This window comes from Monodelphis domestica, chromosome 5, assembly GCF_027887165.1.
Source record: "Monodelphis domestica isolate mMonDom1 chromosome 5, mMonDom1.pri, whole genome shotgun sequence".
Classification (NCBI taxonomy): Eukaryota; Metazoa; Chordata; class Mammalia; order Didelphimorphia; family Didelphidae; genus Monodelphis; species Monodelphis domestica.
The window spans coordinates 241619110-241636731 of NC_077231.1; the positions used below are offsets into that span (position 1 = coordinate 241619110).

The 17622-nt window shown below is 34.8% G+C and overlaps 1 protein-coding gene across 4 annotated transcripts in view; it reads left to right on the forward strand.

Annotated features, from left to right (window-relative positions):
- Window positions 1-16642, forward strand: part of WDR37 (WD repeat domain 37) — a 98757-nt gene extending 82115 nt beyond the window's left edge. For 3 of the 4 annotated variants that reach the window (XM_056799995.1, XM_001365396.3, XM_056799994.1), the window contains 3 exons: window positions 3721-3855; window positions 4343-4457; window positions 13500-16642. In XM_056799995.1, coding sequence (XP_056655973.1) covers window positions 3721-3855; window positions 4343-4457; window positions 13500-13631 — 382 coding nt within the window. In that variant the 3' untranslated portion in view covers window positions 13632-16642. The remainder of the gene's footprint in view (window positions 1-3720; window positions 3856-4342; window positions 4458-13499) is intronic. The other variant, XM_056799996.1, reaches the window with a different exon arrangement.
- Window positions 16643-17622: the final 980 nt, after the last annotated feature.

The window sequence follows — 17622 nt, forward strand, 5'->3', positions numbered from 1 at the left end:
TTCAAGGACTTGTGGTTTGCATTCAGTGTTTCCCTGTGAACTTTGGATAAGTCAGTGAACTTCCTTGGACCTATTTTTCCTCATAAATCAAAGAAGGGTGTTTAATTTGGTATTTTCTGAGGTCATTTTTGACTCTAAATCTATGATCCAAGGATCTTATTTTACAAATGAAACTGAGGCACAGAAGGAGTTCAGTGACTTGTTTAGGATAATAGAGCTAATTATTGGCAATAGAATGATTCAGGACAATTCTGAGGGACTAATGGCAAAGAATAGACTTTCAGATAGTGAATAAGATATATCTGGTTTCCAGTAACTCTAAAGGCATATGGATCAGAGCTTAGAGACAGAATGCATATGATTTTTTTAGACAAGATTTCTTCCTTTATTCCCTCTCCCTCTGTCAGAAAAATTTAAGGTGCCTGATAAATTTAGCATTAGGGAATGCTTTGTGATATTTTATTAACTTTTATATTGTATTTTGCAGTAGTGAGGTTATGGCCAACAATTCTTCTACTATATTACCCTAAAACATGTATTTATCATAGTTTGCTTTTTGTCCACCAATTAAGGAGTTTCTGAACACTTAATGCATCAAGTTCTTTGCTAGTTGCTACAGGGATGCCAGAAAGGCATATGTATGATCTAATCCTGGCCCACAAGAAGCTTATCATTTAATTTGGGAGACATGATATGAAATAATCTGTTTTAGGAATTTTATTGTGTTTCTTTAGGTATATTTAAAGGGTACATACTTGGAAAATAGAAAATATGCCCTGTTAAAAAAAAGATAAAAACACCACCCGAATACCTACTAAAACTCCAAAACATTGTATGTGGAAAAGATGATCAGAAAGTTCTGGTGAAGCTCGTTGATTTAGGTGTCGTGTCAAATTTTCCATTAGTAGCTTTGCTGCACTTTGATATTACATTAGGAAACTTTGTATCATGAATTCAATAGAGTTTAGTCCTAATTAGACCTTAATTTGATGTCAATTTAAATTACGAAGGCTTTCGTAAACTGGGCCATTGTGACATGGATAGTGCTAATCTTAATAAGTAGTCTGAATAGAACATGAAATCAGATTCTTATAGTACAGCAGAAGTGACAGGAACAACTGACATTTTAAATTAGAATTACTAAATTCTAAGAAATTGATGTGCATGACCCCCAACTAGAGAATATGCCAGTAAATCTAAGAGGTGGAAATTAGTCAAGCTTTTGATTTATGAGCTCATACATGCAGTCATGAGAAGTGATTCATATATTATCCAAAACAGTGGTCAGTTCTCTTTCAAAGTAGGATACCAGGTTGTTAGGCCCTGTGACTGTGAGGCTAATGAGGTAGTGTTATTTGTGTGCTATAGGTTCCTCTGACTCTGACTTAGACTTATAGATTTTGGACGACTTTTTTTTTTTAACTTTAGTAATCATTTTGAAAACCTTTAAATGTATTACAACTTCCTGGCATCATAAAGCTTGGCTAGTACCTCATATCTTATAAGAATCAAAGCTTCACTGTTTGCTTATATCTTTAAAGATCTGAATTTGGCCTTTTTTTTTTTTTTTAAAGTATTGTTCTTTCAGGCAAAAGAAGGAGAGAAAAGGAAAGGGAGGTAATGAACAGAGTCTGAACTTACCTGAAATACTAAGATTTTTGTGATGGGTTTCAAGCACAGTTTTTCATGAAATCCTTTTCTCTTTATTTTTGACCCAGAGAAAGCTAATTTCCCACACTAAAAAGGCATTATCATTTTTTCCTGTGGAAACACCACTATGTTGGTTGAAGAATTAGTACTATAATAAAGAATCAAAGAGCTTGGAAAATAATGAAGCTATTGAATATAACTTTGAATGCCTTATTTAATTTTTATCTAGATATAGCAGTAAAAACTAGAGTAATATTTGCCTTCCAATATTTATCATTTTCTTTTTCTGTCATATTGACTCATATGATAGGTGTGAGTTGTTTTAATTTACATTTCTCTAATTGAATGATTTAGAACATTTTTTTCATGACTATGGATAGCTTTGATTTCTTTATCAGAAAACTTCTTGTTTAATTACTTTTTTTTAATAACTTCAACTCAGTTCTCTATATATTTGATGAGGCCTTTATCAGAGATATTTATAAAATTTTTTTCTCAACTCTTTGCTTTCTTTCTATATGATTGCATTTTTTAACCCAAACTTTGTATTCTAATATGATCAGAATTGTTCATATTAAATCCTATAATGCTCTTTATCTCTTGTTTGGTTATAAATTCTACCCTTATTCATAAATCTGAAAGGTAAAACTATTCCTTACTCTGCTAATTTTCTTATGGTATTAACCCTTTATGTCTAACTCGTATATTCATGTTGATCTTATCTTGGTATATATGATGTTAGATTTTGATCTGTCTCCATCTCTGCCATACCGTTTTCCAATTTTTCCAGTAATTTTGGTCAAATAGTAAGTTCTTGTCCTCACAGCATTTATTAGAGTAATTTTTAATAGCATTAAAATTTTTTATTACTTAGTTTTTAGTCATTAAGTATTCTGTGTGTGTACAGTCAGACACATACATTTACTCACATGTGGATATAAATACATAATTATATGTGTATATTACATTGTATTTCTGTTGAAAGGAGTAATGTTGGTCCAAATATAGATACTCTTCCTCTGAATTTGACTCATAAAAAACCTTAGTGGGGCCTATAATTACAATCTTTTAAAAGAAAGACAACAAAAATTACAAATATGAAGAGGGCAGTGATAAAAAAATTAATCAAACTTTTATTGTAATAGAAAGAAATGGTAAAAAATGGTTATGGAAAATATTTTTCCAAATCATTAGTTTTATGTAATTATTTTTCTATATGGTCATATTTTTTTCTTGGTGTTATTTGGTGTTATATATTCAGACCAATGCAGTAATAAATTTTAGAAGATGCATAAAGCTAAAGGAAATTAGTCTTTGCTTCTCGCTTTTTTTCCCTGCTCCTGCTATTTTTCCAAATAATTCAGTTTTTAAAATTCTCTTCCTATACTTTTCTTGATTCTTCTCAGGTTCTTTTTGGCTCCCTGGGACTCACCTAATCCTTCTGACAGTTTGATTTTTTTTAACAGTTATTTGAACAACTTAGTGGCAGAAAAGTTCAATGAGCAATTCTGATCATAACTTTTTGTCATATTGTTTTGTCCAAATGTTCAGTAAGACTCTGGAATAATAAATTATTTTGATTGCCAATGTATATAAACATAACTTCTGATTGATTTGAATAAATGTTACATTTGAAGTTACTTATGGAATTCTCATAAAACACATACATGGATACCATTTTCTTCAATCTTTCATGCATAAATAGAAATTCATGTAGGCTTCAGCCTATATTTATTCATTAATTTTTTCCCTATTTTTTAGCAAAAATAATTTAGAATGCTAATGGAATAAACTTTTTTGTCTGATGAAAGAGAAGGGACATGGAGTTTACCAAATATAAGTTTTATTTGTATAGATCTAATTTTCAAAGTATGTGAAGACATTTTATAGAGTAGAAGACACTATTAGTTATCTTTACATAATATAAATGGACACATCAATAATACTCCTTTTAGAAATTTATAAAAGGCATTGTATTTTATATGGGACAGAATATATTGTCTATGAAAACATTAAAACAAATAAACCTGTATTGAATTTTTTAACTGATATTTTATCTTTTATTTTTAGCACTGTGACATCTGCTGTTTTTACTGTGGGGGACAATGTTGTTTCAGGCAGTGATGACCGTACTGTAAAAGTTTGGGATTTAAAAAATATGAGATCCCCAATTGCAACTATCCGTACAGACTCTGCCATAAACAGGTAAAATAAAAGTATTTGGTATGTAAAGGCATATAAAAATAGTATCCTCATGCACTGAAAAGTATTGAATGTAGGTTCCCAAAACATATAACTTGGAACTTTGTAAATAAATATGTCTGGAGGAGACTTGGAGGAGAATTCATCATTGACCCTCAACTACATAGTCACCTGACAAAAATAAAATCAGCCTGGAATAATATGGTTTTTTTAAAGCTAGATTCTTTCTATATTACATGCTCAATAATGGGTAGAAAACAAATATTTGTAATGTGGTAGGGTTAACTTTGTGTCTAACTTTGAGTACCAGCTGCATATATTGGAGCTGGAGATAAGTAATTTTGTCCCTTGCTTCAGATCATATCTCTAATACCATATTTTTCAGTAAAATACAAAAAAGTGGTAAATATTCATTTTTAGTAGACTCAAAAATTTGTTCTATGAAATCCTACTTGCCAGGTTTGTACATAAAATATTTTTATCTTTTCAGGATTAATGTATGTGTTGGTCAAAAAATCATTGCTCTTCCACATGACAACCGGCAAGTTAGATTATTTGACATGTCAGGAGTACGATTAGCAAGGCTCCCCCGAAGTAACAGACAGGTAACTGAATTATTACTGTTCAAAGTGAGCACTGCATCATCTCTGTGGTAATATTGGAGTAACTGAAATTGGAATTTTATAAATTATTATGTGAAACTATGAAAAAATCAGATAACTAAATAATATATTAATTACTGAATAATTGACCCTAACTAAAGTCAGCTTTACACATAGTTGCAATACACGCATATGCATGCACACACACAAACACACACATATTCTCTCTCTTTCTTCTGCCCCTCCCTCCATGGCTCTCTTTCTCTATATTTCTTATCAGCCTTTCATCAGTGTGTGACATTACCTGTTAAAATGGAAATATTACCTCTTATAGATAGGGTTATATTAAGCATTGTCAGTTATTAGTACCTTATCATGAATCAGTTGATTCGTTTTTCTTTTTTGTTATAATAACTGAGTTATGCTGTGGGGGAAAGTAGGGAGAGAGATTTAAAAAAATCAAGGGAGAGGATAGCTAGGTAGCTCAAGTGGATTGAGAGTAAGACCTCAAGACAGGAGATCCTGGATTCAAATCTCACCTCAGACATTTCCTAGCTGTAGAACCCTGGGCAAATCATTTAACCCCCATTGTCTAGCCCTTTCCAAGGGTTCAAAGACATATCACCTACTTCCCAATTTTGCCTTAAAAAACTAATGAGTTTTAAAAAAAATCCTTATTCATTTAGATTCCATTCTGAATATGTGATAATTTCTCAACTCCAGCATTTACTTTCAGTGTGACTGAATTCTTCAAGTTCCAGTTATTGCTTCTGTGAAATGAGGATGAGAATAATTCATAGTATGATAGATTTGGAACTTTAAGCAACTTTGGAGTTCCTTTTCTATCCACCTCACAGAGTTGTTAGAAACATTAAAGCTCTAATATAATTTAACTTGGACCAATTAATAATAGACTTAGTTTTTGGGTGGAGGTTAGAAGATGTTTAGGAAGAAGGATATCCTTATCACGCCAAGGATGCATTATCCTGCCTACTAAACATGAGTGTCTTTCAGAGTTCTGTCCTGGGCCCCATTTTCTTTTTTCTCTATGCTGATCTCTCTGAAATGGCATTTTTGATTGCTGGTTGGATTTTTCACAATAGATATCTGACAGATGTCTCAAATTCACCACAAAGTAGAGCCCTTTATTTTTGCTTCCCAATCCTTCCCCTTCTGAACTTTCTATTATTCTTCTGGTAGCACCATCTACCCAGTTACCACTAGTGTCATTCATGAGAACTTTCCCTTTTCCCCTCCAGTTTATAGTTTATTTCCAAATCCTGTTTCATTTACATTCCCTCTTTCTGCTCATACACCCAACCATCCTAATTCAGACTTTCTTTACCTTTCACCTGAACTACTCTGATGGCCTTCTGACTTGTTTCTCTGCCTTATCTTTCCACTCCATTCCATTAGCCACTAAGCTGCCAAGGTGGTTTTTCTGAAAATTGGGTCTATGTCTTCCCTCTGCTCATTGAGCTGCAGTGATTCCTTACTCTCAAAATCTTTTGGCATTTAAAGGGTTTCATTATTTATTCCCTTCCTATCTTAGTAGGCTTCTTATATCTTAATCTCTGTCGTATAGTCTACCATCTAGTTACAGAGACCTGCTGGTATCTCATTAAATACAACATTGCATTTTCTATCATTTTGACTTTGTTTTGGCTATTCTTTTAATTTTCCAGCTTCCTACAGAATATAATTAATATTCCATGCCTTTTGGTCCATCAGTGTAGAGGCACAGATCCTGTGTTATTCTAACTGTAGTTCCATGGTATCTGAATGACTTCTTAGCAGCTTGTAATATGTTTTCCTTGGTTTGGTAGTTCTTGAATCTGGCTATAATATTCCTGGGTATTGTCAGTTGGGAATTAAGTTCAGGAGGTGATCTGTGGATTCTTTCAATCTCCACTTTTCCCTCTTGTTCTAGAATATTGGGGCAGTTTTCTTGGATAATTTCCTGTAGTATTATTAATGTCCAGACTTTTTCTTTTGTCTTGATCTTCTGGTAAACCAATGATTCTTAAATTATCTCTCTTCGAACGATTTTCTAAATCTTCTGTTTTGTGAGTGAGGTGCTTCATATTTTCCTCAATTTTTTTATTCTTTTGATTTTGTTTTATAGTTTTCTGCTGCCTTGTGAAGTTGTTGGCTTCCAATTGTTGTATTTTGGTTTTTAAAGACTGGATTTCATCCCTGGCTCTTTGGTCATCATTCTCCTTCTGATCTTTCATCTCCTTTGTCTCCTTTTCAAGCTCATTAATTTTGGCTTTCAAGACACTTATTTTCTTGTTTTAGTTCAAGCGCCTCTGTTTCCACATGACTTATCTTGCTTTTTAAGCTCATTTCCTAGTTGTCTTCAGCCTCTCTTAATTGTGTTTTGAATTGTATTTTGAGTTCTTCCAAAGCCTCTGTCCAATTTGCTGGAGTTTCTGTGTTTTTGCTTGGTGTTCCTTGATCCTCCTGTGTTACATTTGCTCTTTGTTCATTGCCTGGATAGAAGCTGTTGATTATAATTTCTTTTTTCTTTTTCTGTTGTTTGCTAATATTTGCCCCTTCTTTCCTCCCTTGTAGTTGCCTGTAGTCTTGCTCCTTTCGTTATGTTTTGGATATGATTTGGGCTATTTTGTCCTGAAGGGGCTTCTTCTCTGCTCTGCTGATTGGTCAGGTTGAGCCCTGATTTCAGATCTTTCCCAGCTGTCAGCAGAAGCTGAAAAGGAGCTGGGCTTTCTACCTTGTTATTAAGGTGTTCTGTAATTGCAGCCTTTACCCTTGGAATTTAGTCAGCAGGTTCTCAGTGGGGGAGGGGTGTTGGAGCTTGAGCTTCCTTGCCCTCTGAAGGTTTCTTATCTGCCCTGTTGATAAGATTATGCCAAGGTGGAGTTGGTCTTGCAGAGCTGGATGTGCCCTGAGGCGAAAACCTCAGGAAAGGGGCAGGGCAATATGGAGTGTCTGTGATTGGGCTGCTTTCTCTGAGCTTCTCCTCCAGCTGCCTCTCTGCTGCCTGTGTTCAAAGCCCTGAGCCAGGCACAGCTGTGTCTATAAGGTATTGGACTAGTGCCCTAGAAGGCTCAGAGATTTCCATCCACTGCTGGAGGCTCAGTACTGTAGGTAGATGGGGGAGGAGTCCTGGGACCTTTCTTCTTCCTTCCCCTTAAACCTGAATGTTGTCAAATTCAGGCTTTTTGGGGGTGTATCTTTTAAGTTGAGTCCAGCAGGAGAGTTCCTTAGCTCTTTCCTGTTGTTAGATTTGGTTTTCAGTCCCCTAGAAGCATTTTGTTTTTAATCGATGAGGAAGGGTTTTCAGAGGTCTGAACTTTCGCTACCTCTGTGCCGCCATCTTGACTCTTCCTCCTTCAGTTTCCTTCAAGAATTCAGATCCTGTCTTTTGCAGAAGTCCTTTCCCAGTCTTCATCAACTCCTTCCATATTCAGATTGCCATCCTCTACTCTGTATATATTTTGTATTTCCTACTTATTCTTGTCTCCCTGATTAGAATGAATGCTTCTTGAAAATAAGGCCTTTTTTTGCCTTCTTTGTAGAAATGGTTATTATAAAGGACTGTTGTGGTTTCATTGATAACATATCAGTTCAACTTCATTTCCTTTTTGTACAGAATTACTAAACTAATAGATGTTGGGATATAGTTTACCTAGATTTTAAGAGAATTTTTGATTAAGTTTCTTATAATATCAAAACCTCAACAACAGCAGAGAAATGTGGCTTCAAGGAATACACAATTTGATGGATTCAGAACTGGTCAAATGGCCAGACTCCATTGGAGTATTATAGTTATCTGTGGCTGGCCTGGTGTTCTTCAACACTTTTTGCTAATGACTTCTATAAAGTCATAGATGGGATAATCAGATTTATAGAGAACACATAGGTTGGGGCTAACACAGAAGGTGATGGAGAAAAGATTCTTAGTAGGTTAGAGCATTGGGCTAAATCCAATAAGATGAAAATTTGATTAGAATAATTATGAACTATTGTACTTGAGTAAAAAGTTTTCGCAAGTATGAAATAGGGGCAGTATGGACAGATAGTTTTCCTGTAAAAGAGATGGTTTTAGGAAGCTATAAGCTGAGTATTTATCAGCAATGTAATAGGAGAGCAAGTAAAGCTAATGTGCTCTTGGGATAAGCTGAAGAACAGTCTCCGGTAATAAGGGGAGTGAGACTGCCACTGTTCTGTGACTTCATCCGACCTATGGACTAGTGTGTTTAGTTCTGGGTCTTAAGTTCCCCTAGAGGACTCAGGCAGCTGGTGACCTCTATTTTTTCAGTGAAGTGTGAGGGGGTGATGATGAGGATGCTGGGGAGACTGGAGGTGAGGTTTAGCTCAGTTGCTAAGGAGAGTAAGTATTGAGTTGATTAGAGTGGGAGTAGGATGATTTCCTTGTTGTAGTGAGGGCTCAGTTGAGATTAAATAACATAAGTTTGTTGTGAATCCAGTTATATTGTTAGGTGAGGGTGATTTCCGGATTTTCTCCTGTTCTGTTGAGCAGCAGGAGTTAAGGAGGATAGTGGAGCTAATCCAGGCTTGCAGTTTTACAAGTTGGGATTGACAGTAGTACAAGGAAGCAAGAGATTCAAGAGAGGATGACAGTGCAGAACAGACTCAAAAATGGATACCTGTGGAGGGCATATTCATTTAGAGAACCACAAATGAACATTCTTTATGTTATGTTGTAGAGCTGTTAGGTGGAGGAGTGGCTAGAGTCCTGGCCTTGAAGAAATGAAGACTCATCCTTTCGAGTTCAAAAGTGAAGTTGTAGTAAATCACTTGTGAACTCCTCCATCTACTTCTAGCTTTTGTTGGTTCAATACAAAAATGCACAAAGGGATAATAATCCTGTCTTCACAGTCTAGTGAGGTACTAAGTAGGGGTACTTAAGTTATTGTTTAACCAAGTGTTAACTCAAAATAGACAAAGGGAATAAAGAATTCCTTTTTACAAGCGTAAACTTAGAAAAGAGAATAAAGAATTCCCTTTCACAATACCAAATAGGAGAATTTCTATATGTAAATTAAATCCCCCCCAAATTGTATATGAAATTGTGAACTTCTTTTCCATACCACTTTGTTATAAGTTTAACTTTTATTACTTTCAAACTGTTTCACTTATCTGTGCTTCCTTCTGAACTATGTTCTCTTCTTTTCCATGCATTTAAAAAAATGTCTCAGTAACTGGACCTTCCCTCCCGCCCCCTTTTTTTTTGGTATCACTGATGCTTCCCTCTCCAAAAGATCTACATTCCCAATTAAAAATGAGAGATGTGGGGAAAATGAATGCTTGTAACAAATGAGCCATATCCATATAGTGGATATGTCTACAAAAGTAGATGTTGTACAGTCTTATTCCATCTTCTCTCTTATCTTTGACCTTCTGGAGTTGAAAGTGATTGTTGCCTTGAACAGAGATCTTAAGTAGTTTAGCTTTTCTTTACAATGTTGTTATTATACAAACTGTTCTCTTGGGTCTGTCTATGTCGTCCAGTATTGGTTCCTACTTACTTGGATTCTCTGAAATGTTCTCTTTTGTCATTTGTTATGGTGTAGTCATGTTCCGCTATGTTCAGATACCACAGTTTGTTCAGCCATCCTGCTCCTCCCCCCAAAGTGCCTCTATAAATGTTTGGGTAAATTTGAGAACTTTTACTCTGTCTTCATCTCCTTAGGGTAGGTACCTAGTATATAGACTACCTTACTAGATGACCTCTCATCTTGGCATCTGTTCTGTTATTTATTTACATCATCATTAAATAACTGCTTTCTTCTCAGACTCCCTATCTCCTTTTTGGGAAGAGTCTTTCAGAAAGAAGCTATGAAAACTTAAACCTGCACATAGATTTTTGAAACCCCTGCTATATGGCATTCCAAAGTTTCAGTGGATTTCTTTCTTTGTTTAGTTCATATTGTGACAAGGAAATCACTTTAAAAGACTGATATATATTAATTTAAGATTGCCAAGGAATTCATCTATGTAATTCCTAAATGAAAACTCAAGTCAGCAGTCAACCTTTTATGGAGTTTAATTACAAACAGGAGGAAGAAAGGTGAGAGAGAGAGAGAGAGAGAGAGAGAGAGAGAGAGAGAGAGAGAGAGAGAGAGAGAGAGAGAGAGAGAGAGAGAGAGAGAGAGAGAGAGAGATTCATTAAATACCCCCTCTGTTTAGGGTTTAGCCTTTAGATAGCTGAGGCAAAGAAAAGAGATCAGTCCCTATCACTCACGTGACCAAAATGGAGAAACAGTCTCAGGGGCCTCCAACTCCAGCTTCCTTCAGAGCAAGTTCCTCAGAGCAAAACCTCCAACCACCTTCATTCCTCAGACCCCGCTATCTTTAAGGAAACCATCTCAGTTCTCTCCCCTCAGTTCTCACATCTACTAATCACTGTCCATGTCTTCCCTGTGCCAATGGTGGCTCTAGCTTAACCCAGGACCACCCAGAGGTCTGTGGCTTTGCACATGTCTGTTGAAGGTCATATTCTTAAATAATTAAATCTTGATCCTTTGCTGCAGCCCTTCCTAAATCCTGTTACCCTGAGCAGGGTGGAGATTGTAAGTTCCAAGACCTGGTTCTGTCATTCCAAGTATCTCTATTGTATCAATTCTAAAATCAATCATGACTCAAAGAACTTCCTGTTCTATGCTTAAGCATAGGTCAAAGCCCTTTCCATTGTTCAGCAAAAGGTTTCTGTCCTAAAGTAATCTTAAGTAGGGAGGAGGAGGAACCTCCCATGCCAATGGGGTTCACATTCCAATAGAGTTCCCACTATCAGTAGGAAATTCTTCAAGTATGAAATTTCCCAATGGTGAAATTTCTGACATTTATAAGTCTAAGAAATTTTAAGGTTTACAATAGTTTGCTTTCTTCCTCCCCTAATGTAGGTTGAGATTCCCTTCTTCATTTTCAGTTGCCAATTCTTTCTTATATTTTCATTCTTTCCCTTTTGTTGTTTTATTTTTATGAAATACTTTATTCTATTAGACAGCCTTGAGGAATGAGAAGATCTCTCAAGATTCTTTACCTTCTCTACTAAGAGGCAGACCAGACTTTTTTGAACGATGATTACAACCATTTGGCCTTGGCAGAAATAAAACCATTATACTCTACGCTGTTCATGTAACACTGCAATTCTATTTGATTTGATTTTGTAGTTTTATAGCTTGGTCTTATTTGATCTTTTCCTAGTTTCAGTTTTTCTGACAGTAAGTATCATCTTGATGGTAGATTATATTTCTAATCTTTAAATAATCCATGAACTTAATGAATTATTTAACTACAATTTCAAAGAAACTACAACTTCATTAAAAGTGATTAAATGTGATAAGATAACCAGAAGCAATTATTCCTTTTTTTCTTTCTTTTTTTTTTTACTAACTCAGAATATTGCCTCCACATCAAGCTCGATTTGCTGGCCTTTTGTTGATATTTAGTACCATAAATTTATGACTAGAAAGGGGCCCCAGAAATCATCTTTTCAAACTCTTCCTTTTACAAATTAGGAAATGGGCAACTTACTTAAGGTCACACATCTAGGCAGCATTTGGATTTGAATTCGTGTCTTCTGACTCTATTCATAATTTTCTGTCCCACCACACTGGTTTCCAGGATGGCTAAATATCTGTTTAACCAAGTAGTATTGATTCTCTTGGAGTGAATTTTTGTTATAAAATGTGACAACCCTGCTTAAACTGTATATTACTTAATCAAATAATTAGCAGATTATTTCATTTAAATACTTCAAAAATTATGTAATTTCATAAATACAGCTATTCTTTCTAAAACCAAATGTGACCTCTCATTATATTTATTTGCATGAATTGCCCGTGACTAATGAAATTCATGTCTTGGTTGTTTACTTTCTTGTGAGGACCTGTTGTACTTTTTTAACTGGTCACAACCTATGGAGGTTTTGAGGCATCTGAGGCTTTAAAATAGTATATTAGGCCTCTTCATAGATAATTCTGGCCCTAAAAAGGAATTTCTTATGATGTCTAAATTTATGCTTTAATGAATATTTATTTTTGTTTGTGATTATTTCATTTTTAAAAATAATTTCTTGATGTTCTTTTTAAAAAATATATCACTTTGACTTTTTAATTACTCTTCTATCATAAGTTATTTCTTAACATGTCTTTATGTATATGTACACATGACTTACTATAGGAAAATTTATAATGTATATTTTAAATGATTTAAAAATTTTTTCTTTCAGTAATTCATTTTTTTTTTTTTAAACCCTTACCTTCCGTCTTGGAGTCAATACTGTGTATTGGATCCAAGGCAGAAGAGTGGTAAGGGCTAGGCAATGGGGGTCAAGTGACTTGCCCAGGGTCACACAGCTGGGAAGTGGCTGAAGCCAGATTTGAACCTAGGACCTCCCGTCTCTAGGACTGGTTCTCAATCCACTGTGCTACCCAGCTGCCCCCCAGTAATTCATTTTTTAAATTTGATAGACATTATTGTATCTGATCATTCCATTTTTTGTTTCAAAAACTGTATTGTTTGTATTTTTTCTATTTATATAATGGATTAAAGCAATTATTTGTCCATATAGTAATTTAATTGTACTGTGTCAGGTTCACAGGATCATAGTTTTAGAGCTGACAGCAACCTCTAAGCTGTTATTTAGTCATTTCGTCCTATCATAAGACTATAGATTTAGAGTTGGGAGGGACTTGAGAGGCCTTCTTTACCAACTCTTTCATTTTATAGATGAGGAACTAAGACTTATGGGTTTGAATATCACTCTACAGATTTTTCTTACATCTTTATATTTAGCCCTAACTACTCTTGCAAGCTCTTGGCCCTTCCCCAACTATTCCACCAATAGTGTTTTCCCTCTGAGGTTATCTTCCATTTACATTATCTATATTTTATTTGTATGTAGTTGTTTTTGTGATGTCTTCCTCAGTAAAAGGTGAATTCTTAAGAGATGGGAACCATGTTTTTGCATTTCTATCCTGAAGGGCAAATTTGGTTGCCATTTTCTAGATCTTAATTTTGGACACTAATTTTGGTTTATTTGACTCTTGCCAGGGTCACAGAAGAATGGTGTGCTGCTCAGCTTGGAGTGAAGATCATCCAATATGTAACCTATTTACTTGTGGGTTTGATCGCCAGGCCATTGGTTGGAACATCAACATCCCTGCTTTGCTACAAGAAAAATAAGATCCGTGGATTCTCAACAATTTTTTTTTGCCATAGACTTTTAATTCGTGCAGATATTTCTGCATTTTTGGTCTGCCATTATTGTGAGAATTTAACCCTAAAAAGAGGGCTTTGTAAATGTTGTTTCCACATTGTGCCCAGTTTGCATGAAATGAACAGAAAATGTGTGATCATTTTTCTTCCCCTTATTTCTGTCTTGTGTGTGACCATTTATATACTGGCATCTATTGGTCATTAGAAATGAAGTTCACTTCCCACAGAGCACATAAAATGCTCATGAATTATTCCACATTTGATACACAAACAGTAGGGCATTACGTTTCTGCGAATTCAATGTGAAATCCATATACTTGTGAGATAGTCTATTACATTTACAGAAAAATCATAAATATCTACCATGTTTTGAAAAGATTGGAGGCCTGCGTTTGAGTTGCTGTGAATTTCACTGGTAGTCACACATTTCACGTTTACTTCTTATATGAAGTTTTGACATGTCGTGCTTCAGTGTAATTCAGCTTCAGTGCTGTTTGAATATAGTTCTGTAAGAATAGCCTGGATTTGAGAAGTATATGGTTAGCAGCTTCTAGTAGGTATAGATTGTTGACTTGCAACATTTAGAGGGAGTTTCTTTTAAAAAAGATGTGTTTTCTGCCCTTTTAACATTAAATCATTTCAGTTTCATAAGATCTTGCACTAACAAATTCCAAAATATGATTCTAATCACTGAAAAATGTTGAAGCAAAATTTAAAGCACTTTAGTTTATAGCTGTGGTTATAAACAGTTTATAGAAGTTTCAGATGACTTATCCAATGACTGTGACATGACCTTTGTAAGAAGGACTTGCTACTTTTTGGTGACCTACCTGAAAACAAAAACTCCTTTTCTGTTCCTCACCTTGAGTTTGCATCTTTATAAATAGGTCCACTTCCCTGGTGGCATTTGAGAGCCAGCAATGCGAATACATGAGTACTACCTCACAAATGAATGTTATATTGAAAACTTTGAATCTCACTGTGGCCTCGTTTAAGCACTTTTGGTTTATAGCTGGAATATTGCATTAAAATCATAAGGGAAGAAGACAATCACACCAAATGTATCTGAATGGAAACAATTTACTATTGGTTTGATAAGGTTATAACACAGGATATGTATGCTTGGAAGATTCTCTTGTTTTCTCAGACTAGTTGCTGAGACTAGAGTTATTGAAGTACCTATGATATTGCCTAGTGAGCGATCCTATTACTCTTGGCTTCTTTGAGATCAGAATGTCATACTAATATTAGTAAATATTATTTCTCATGGGCTTGCAGTCTTGCTTTAAGAGTCTTTTTAGGACACTGCCCCTTACATTTATCAATGTGCCTGTTTGGAGATAGATCATTTGTGGGGAGTTACTGGATGGTCACAGTGAAAACTATTGTGGACAGCCACTTTTTTGTTGTTCATGATTTTCTCCCTTATTTTTAGGTGATTAGCTTGTAATGAGTAAAAAGAATGCCACATTTGTTGACACAATAAATAGAATAGTAGCTGAGCTTTCAGAATTAGGTCCTATCACATTTAGAGTAATTTTGCAGGGGCTGATTAACTTATTCATTGGTGTACTCACTAGTAGATGGGGGGAAAAAGAGGGAACCCCAAAAAAGAGTGAGTTTAAAGTTAAAACAGCAAAAGAGTAACATTGTGTACTGCTAGGGTTTTTTTTTTTTGATGAGGTGATAAGCAGGAAATGTATTACACTAAGTTTTTCCTGGAAACTCAGAAGGTTCAAAGTGTTTTCAAATTTGATTTTTGTATTAGCTCAAATACCATTTGAGAGGTCCAGAATTAGTTGCCACTATAGTAATTAATAGTGTTCCAGATTATGGCACCTGCTTTCTGGAGAATATTTTGCCATAATGCCTTGATTCTATTGAGGTATTTGCTGTGATTTATTTTTACCCAGTAATGAATTAGCTTTTGAAAAACTGATATTCAAAGTACCATTTCCTGACCCATTTGCTGTATGTTCAAAAGGCCCAAATATTAATTTACTCTTGAATGCTAATTATAAAGATAGTGTTATTGATTTGATTCCTTTTAATTTGGAAATTTCAGATATTTTGCAATCACTGCTGCAAATATAAATATATATGCCTATTTGTACATAGACATATATATTATACATATATACATACTTCCATAGGTACACACAAATAACTGATTCAACCTTAAAAACCAAGTTTCAGTTTGGTTTTGTTTAAAGCTTTTGAAGCATTTTAGAATACATGACATGAAGGCCATTCAGATCTATGCAGACTAGTATTCATCACTGCCAGTGGCTGCCTACTTTTATCACAAACTAGAGGGACCAACCTCTAACCCTCCAGAAATGACTACACACTCATTTTCAGTGGGAGTAAAGTAAATCCCTAAGGTGCTAGAGCTGAGTTCTCAGGAGCAGGCTAATATTTACTTTATTAACTACTGAATATCATCTTTTAATTTGATTTTATATAATAGCTATTTATGGCCATAAATGTTATTTCCAGCAAGTCAGGTAGGCAGTTGATGAAAGTGAATTTTTGATGGTTAAAATTGGCATGTTTGTAGCCACTCCTAGTACCATTTGAATAGTGTTTGAAGAGGGAACTATTTCATGCTGAATGTAGACATGTCCAGAATTTCATTTAATAATAGAGGAAAATGTGTTAAGGAAAAATATGTATTAGTGCAGAATTTTCACAGGAGATACTTCGTTAGGCAAAGCAATGGTCTTTTGTGGCTTTCTTTTTCTCTACCAGCGCATATCCCTTTTTTAACAGATTCAAAATCTGTACATTTTTTGGAATCTGATGTAGAACATTTGCTGCCTAAATCTGTGAATACAAATTTCTTTTGAAAGAAATATGTATTTGTAAATGTTGTATGAATCTACTTGTTTTTTATTTACTTTTACTGTGCTGATTGTTTTTTAAGTGTTGTGTCTTCATTGAAATTTGAAATTCATTAAAATGTCCATGTTTCATGATTACTGTTTTCGAAGTTATATGTGAACTACTCTCGTGTTTATTCCAGCGTTCCATGTATGTTTCAAATAATCCTGAATTGGCAAAATCATAATTTCAAAAAATAATTTTTCTAGTCCTTAGAAGCTATGAAATGAGGGGGAAAAGTTAGATAAAAACTATTACTGACAATTTGAAAATTTTTAAATTTTAGAATAGGAAAAACATCAAGTCCATTATTTTGTTCACTTGATGATGTATCAAGACATCACTGTATAATTTCTATTTTTTTCATAGAAAACAATCCTGTAAGAAATAGCACTCTGGCAAAATAAATTAAATTTTTTTTTCTGTAGAAGTTATCAAAATATCAACCCTATTTTTATTCCAGTTTGAAAGTAAAAGCATTTTTATATTTGAAAAAAATGGGTATAATTTACTGTGGGAAAATGTAAATTAAGATTGACAAGAAGCTTTTTGTACATCATTATATTCTTATAAGAGCAAAGCATTTTAGTTTTTATAGAAGCCTCCAGGGGCTTTCAAATATTACCTGATATTTTCTCAGTTATCCATATCCATATCCATATCCTTTATCATAGCTTAAGTAAGACATAGAAACACTAATGGAATCACAGATTGCACCTCAAAGATCCTAGGAATTTTTGTACCGTCTTTCATAAAATAATTCTTTACTAACCTGACATAACTGCTGCTTCTCCTTATACCCTGTTTGGTTTTCCCAAGTCCTGGTCTGAGCAGAAAAAAATGGTAAGATGCTTCTGCTCTTTCAGCCCTACTGCTCTGGTGAATGGCTAAATGAGATGACACCTTGGGGGCCAGCTAGATACAAAGGGACTGGGCTGAACGTTGGTTCTTGTTTCATCTCATCTACCAGAACACTAATGCTCATAGCTTACTGTCTGCCCTTCTGCCGCCCATCCCTCCCTATGAGGAACACCAGCCCACCCTAACTGCCAGAGACCCTCTCCTTCTCTCTCTC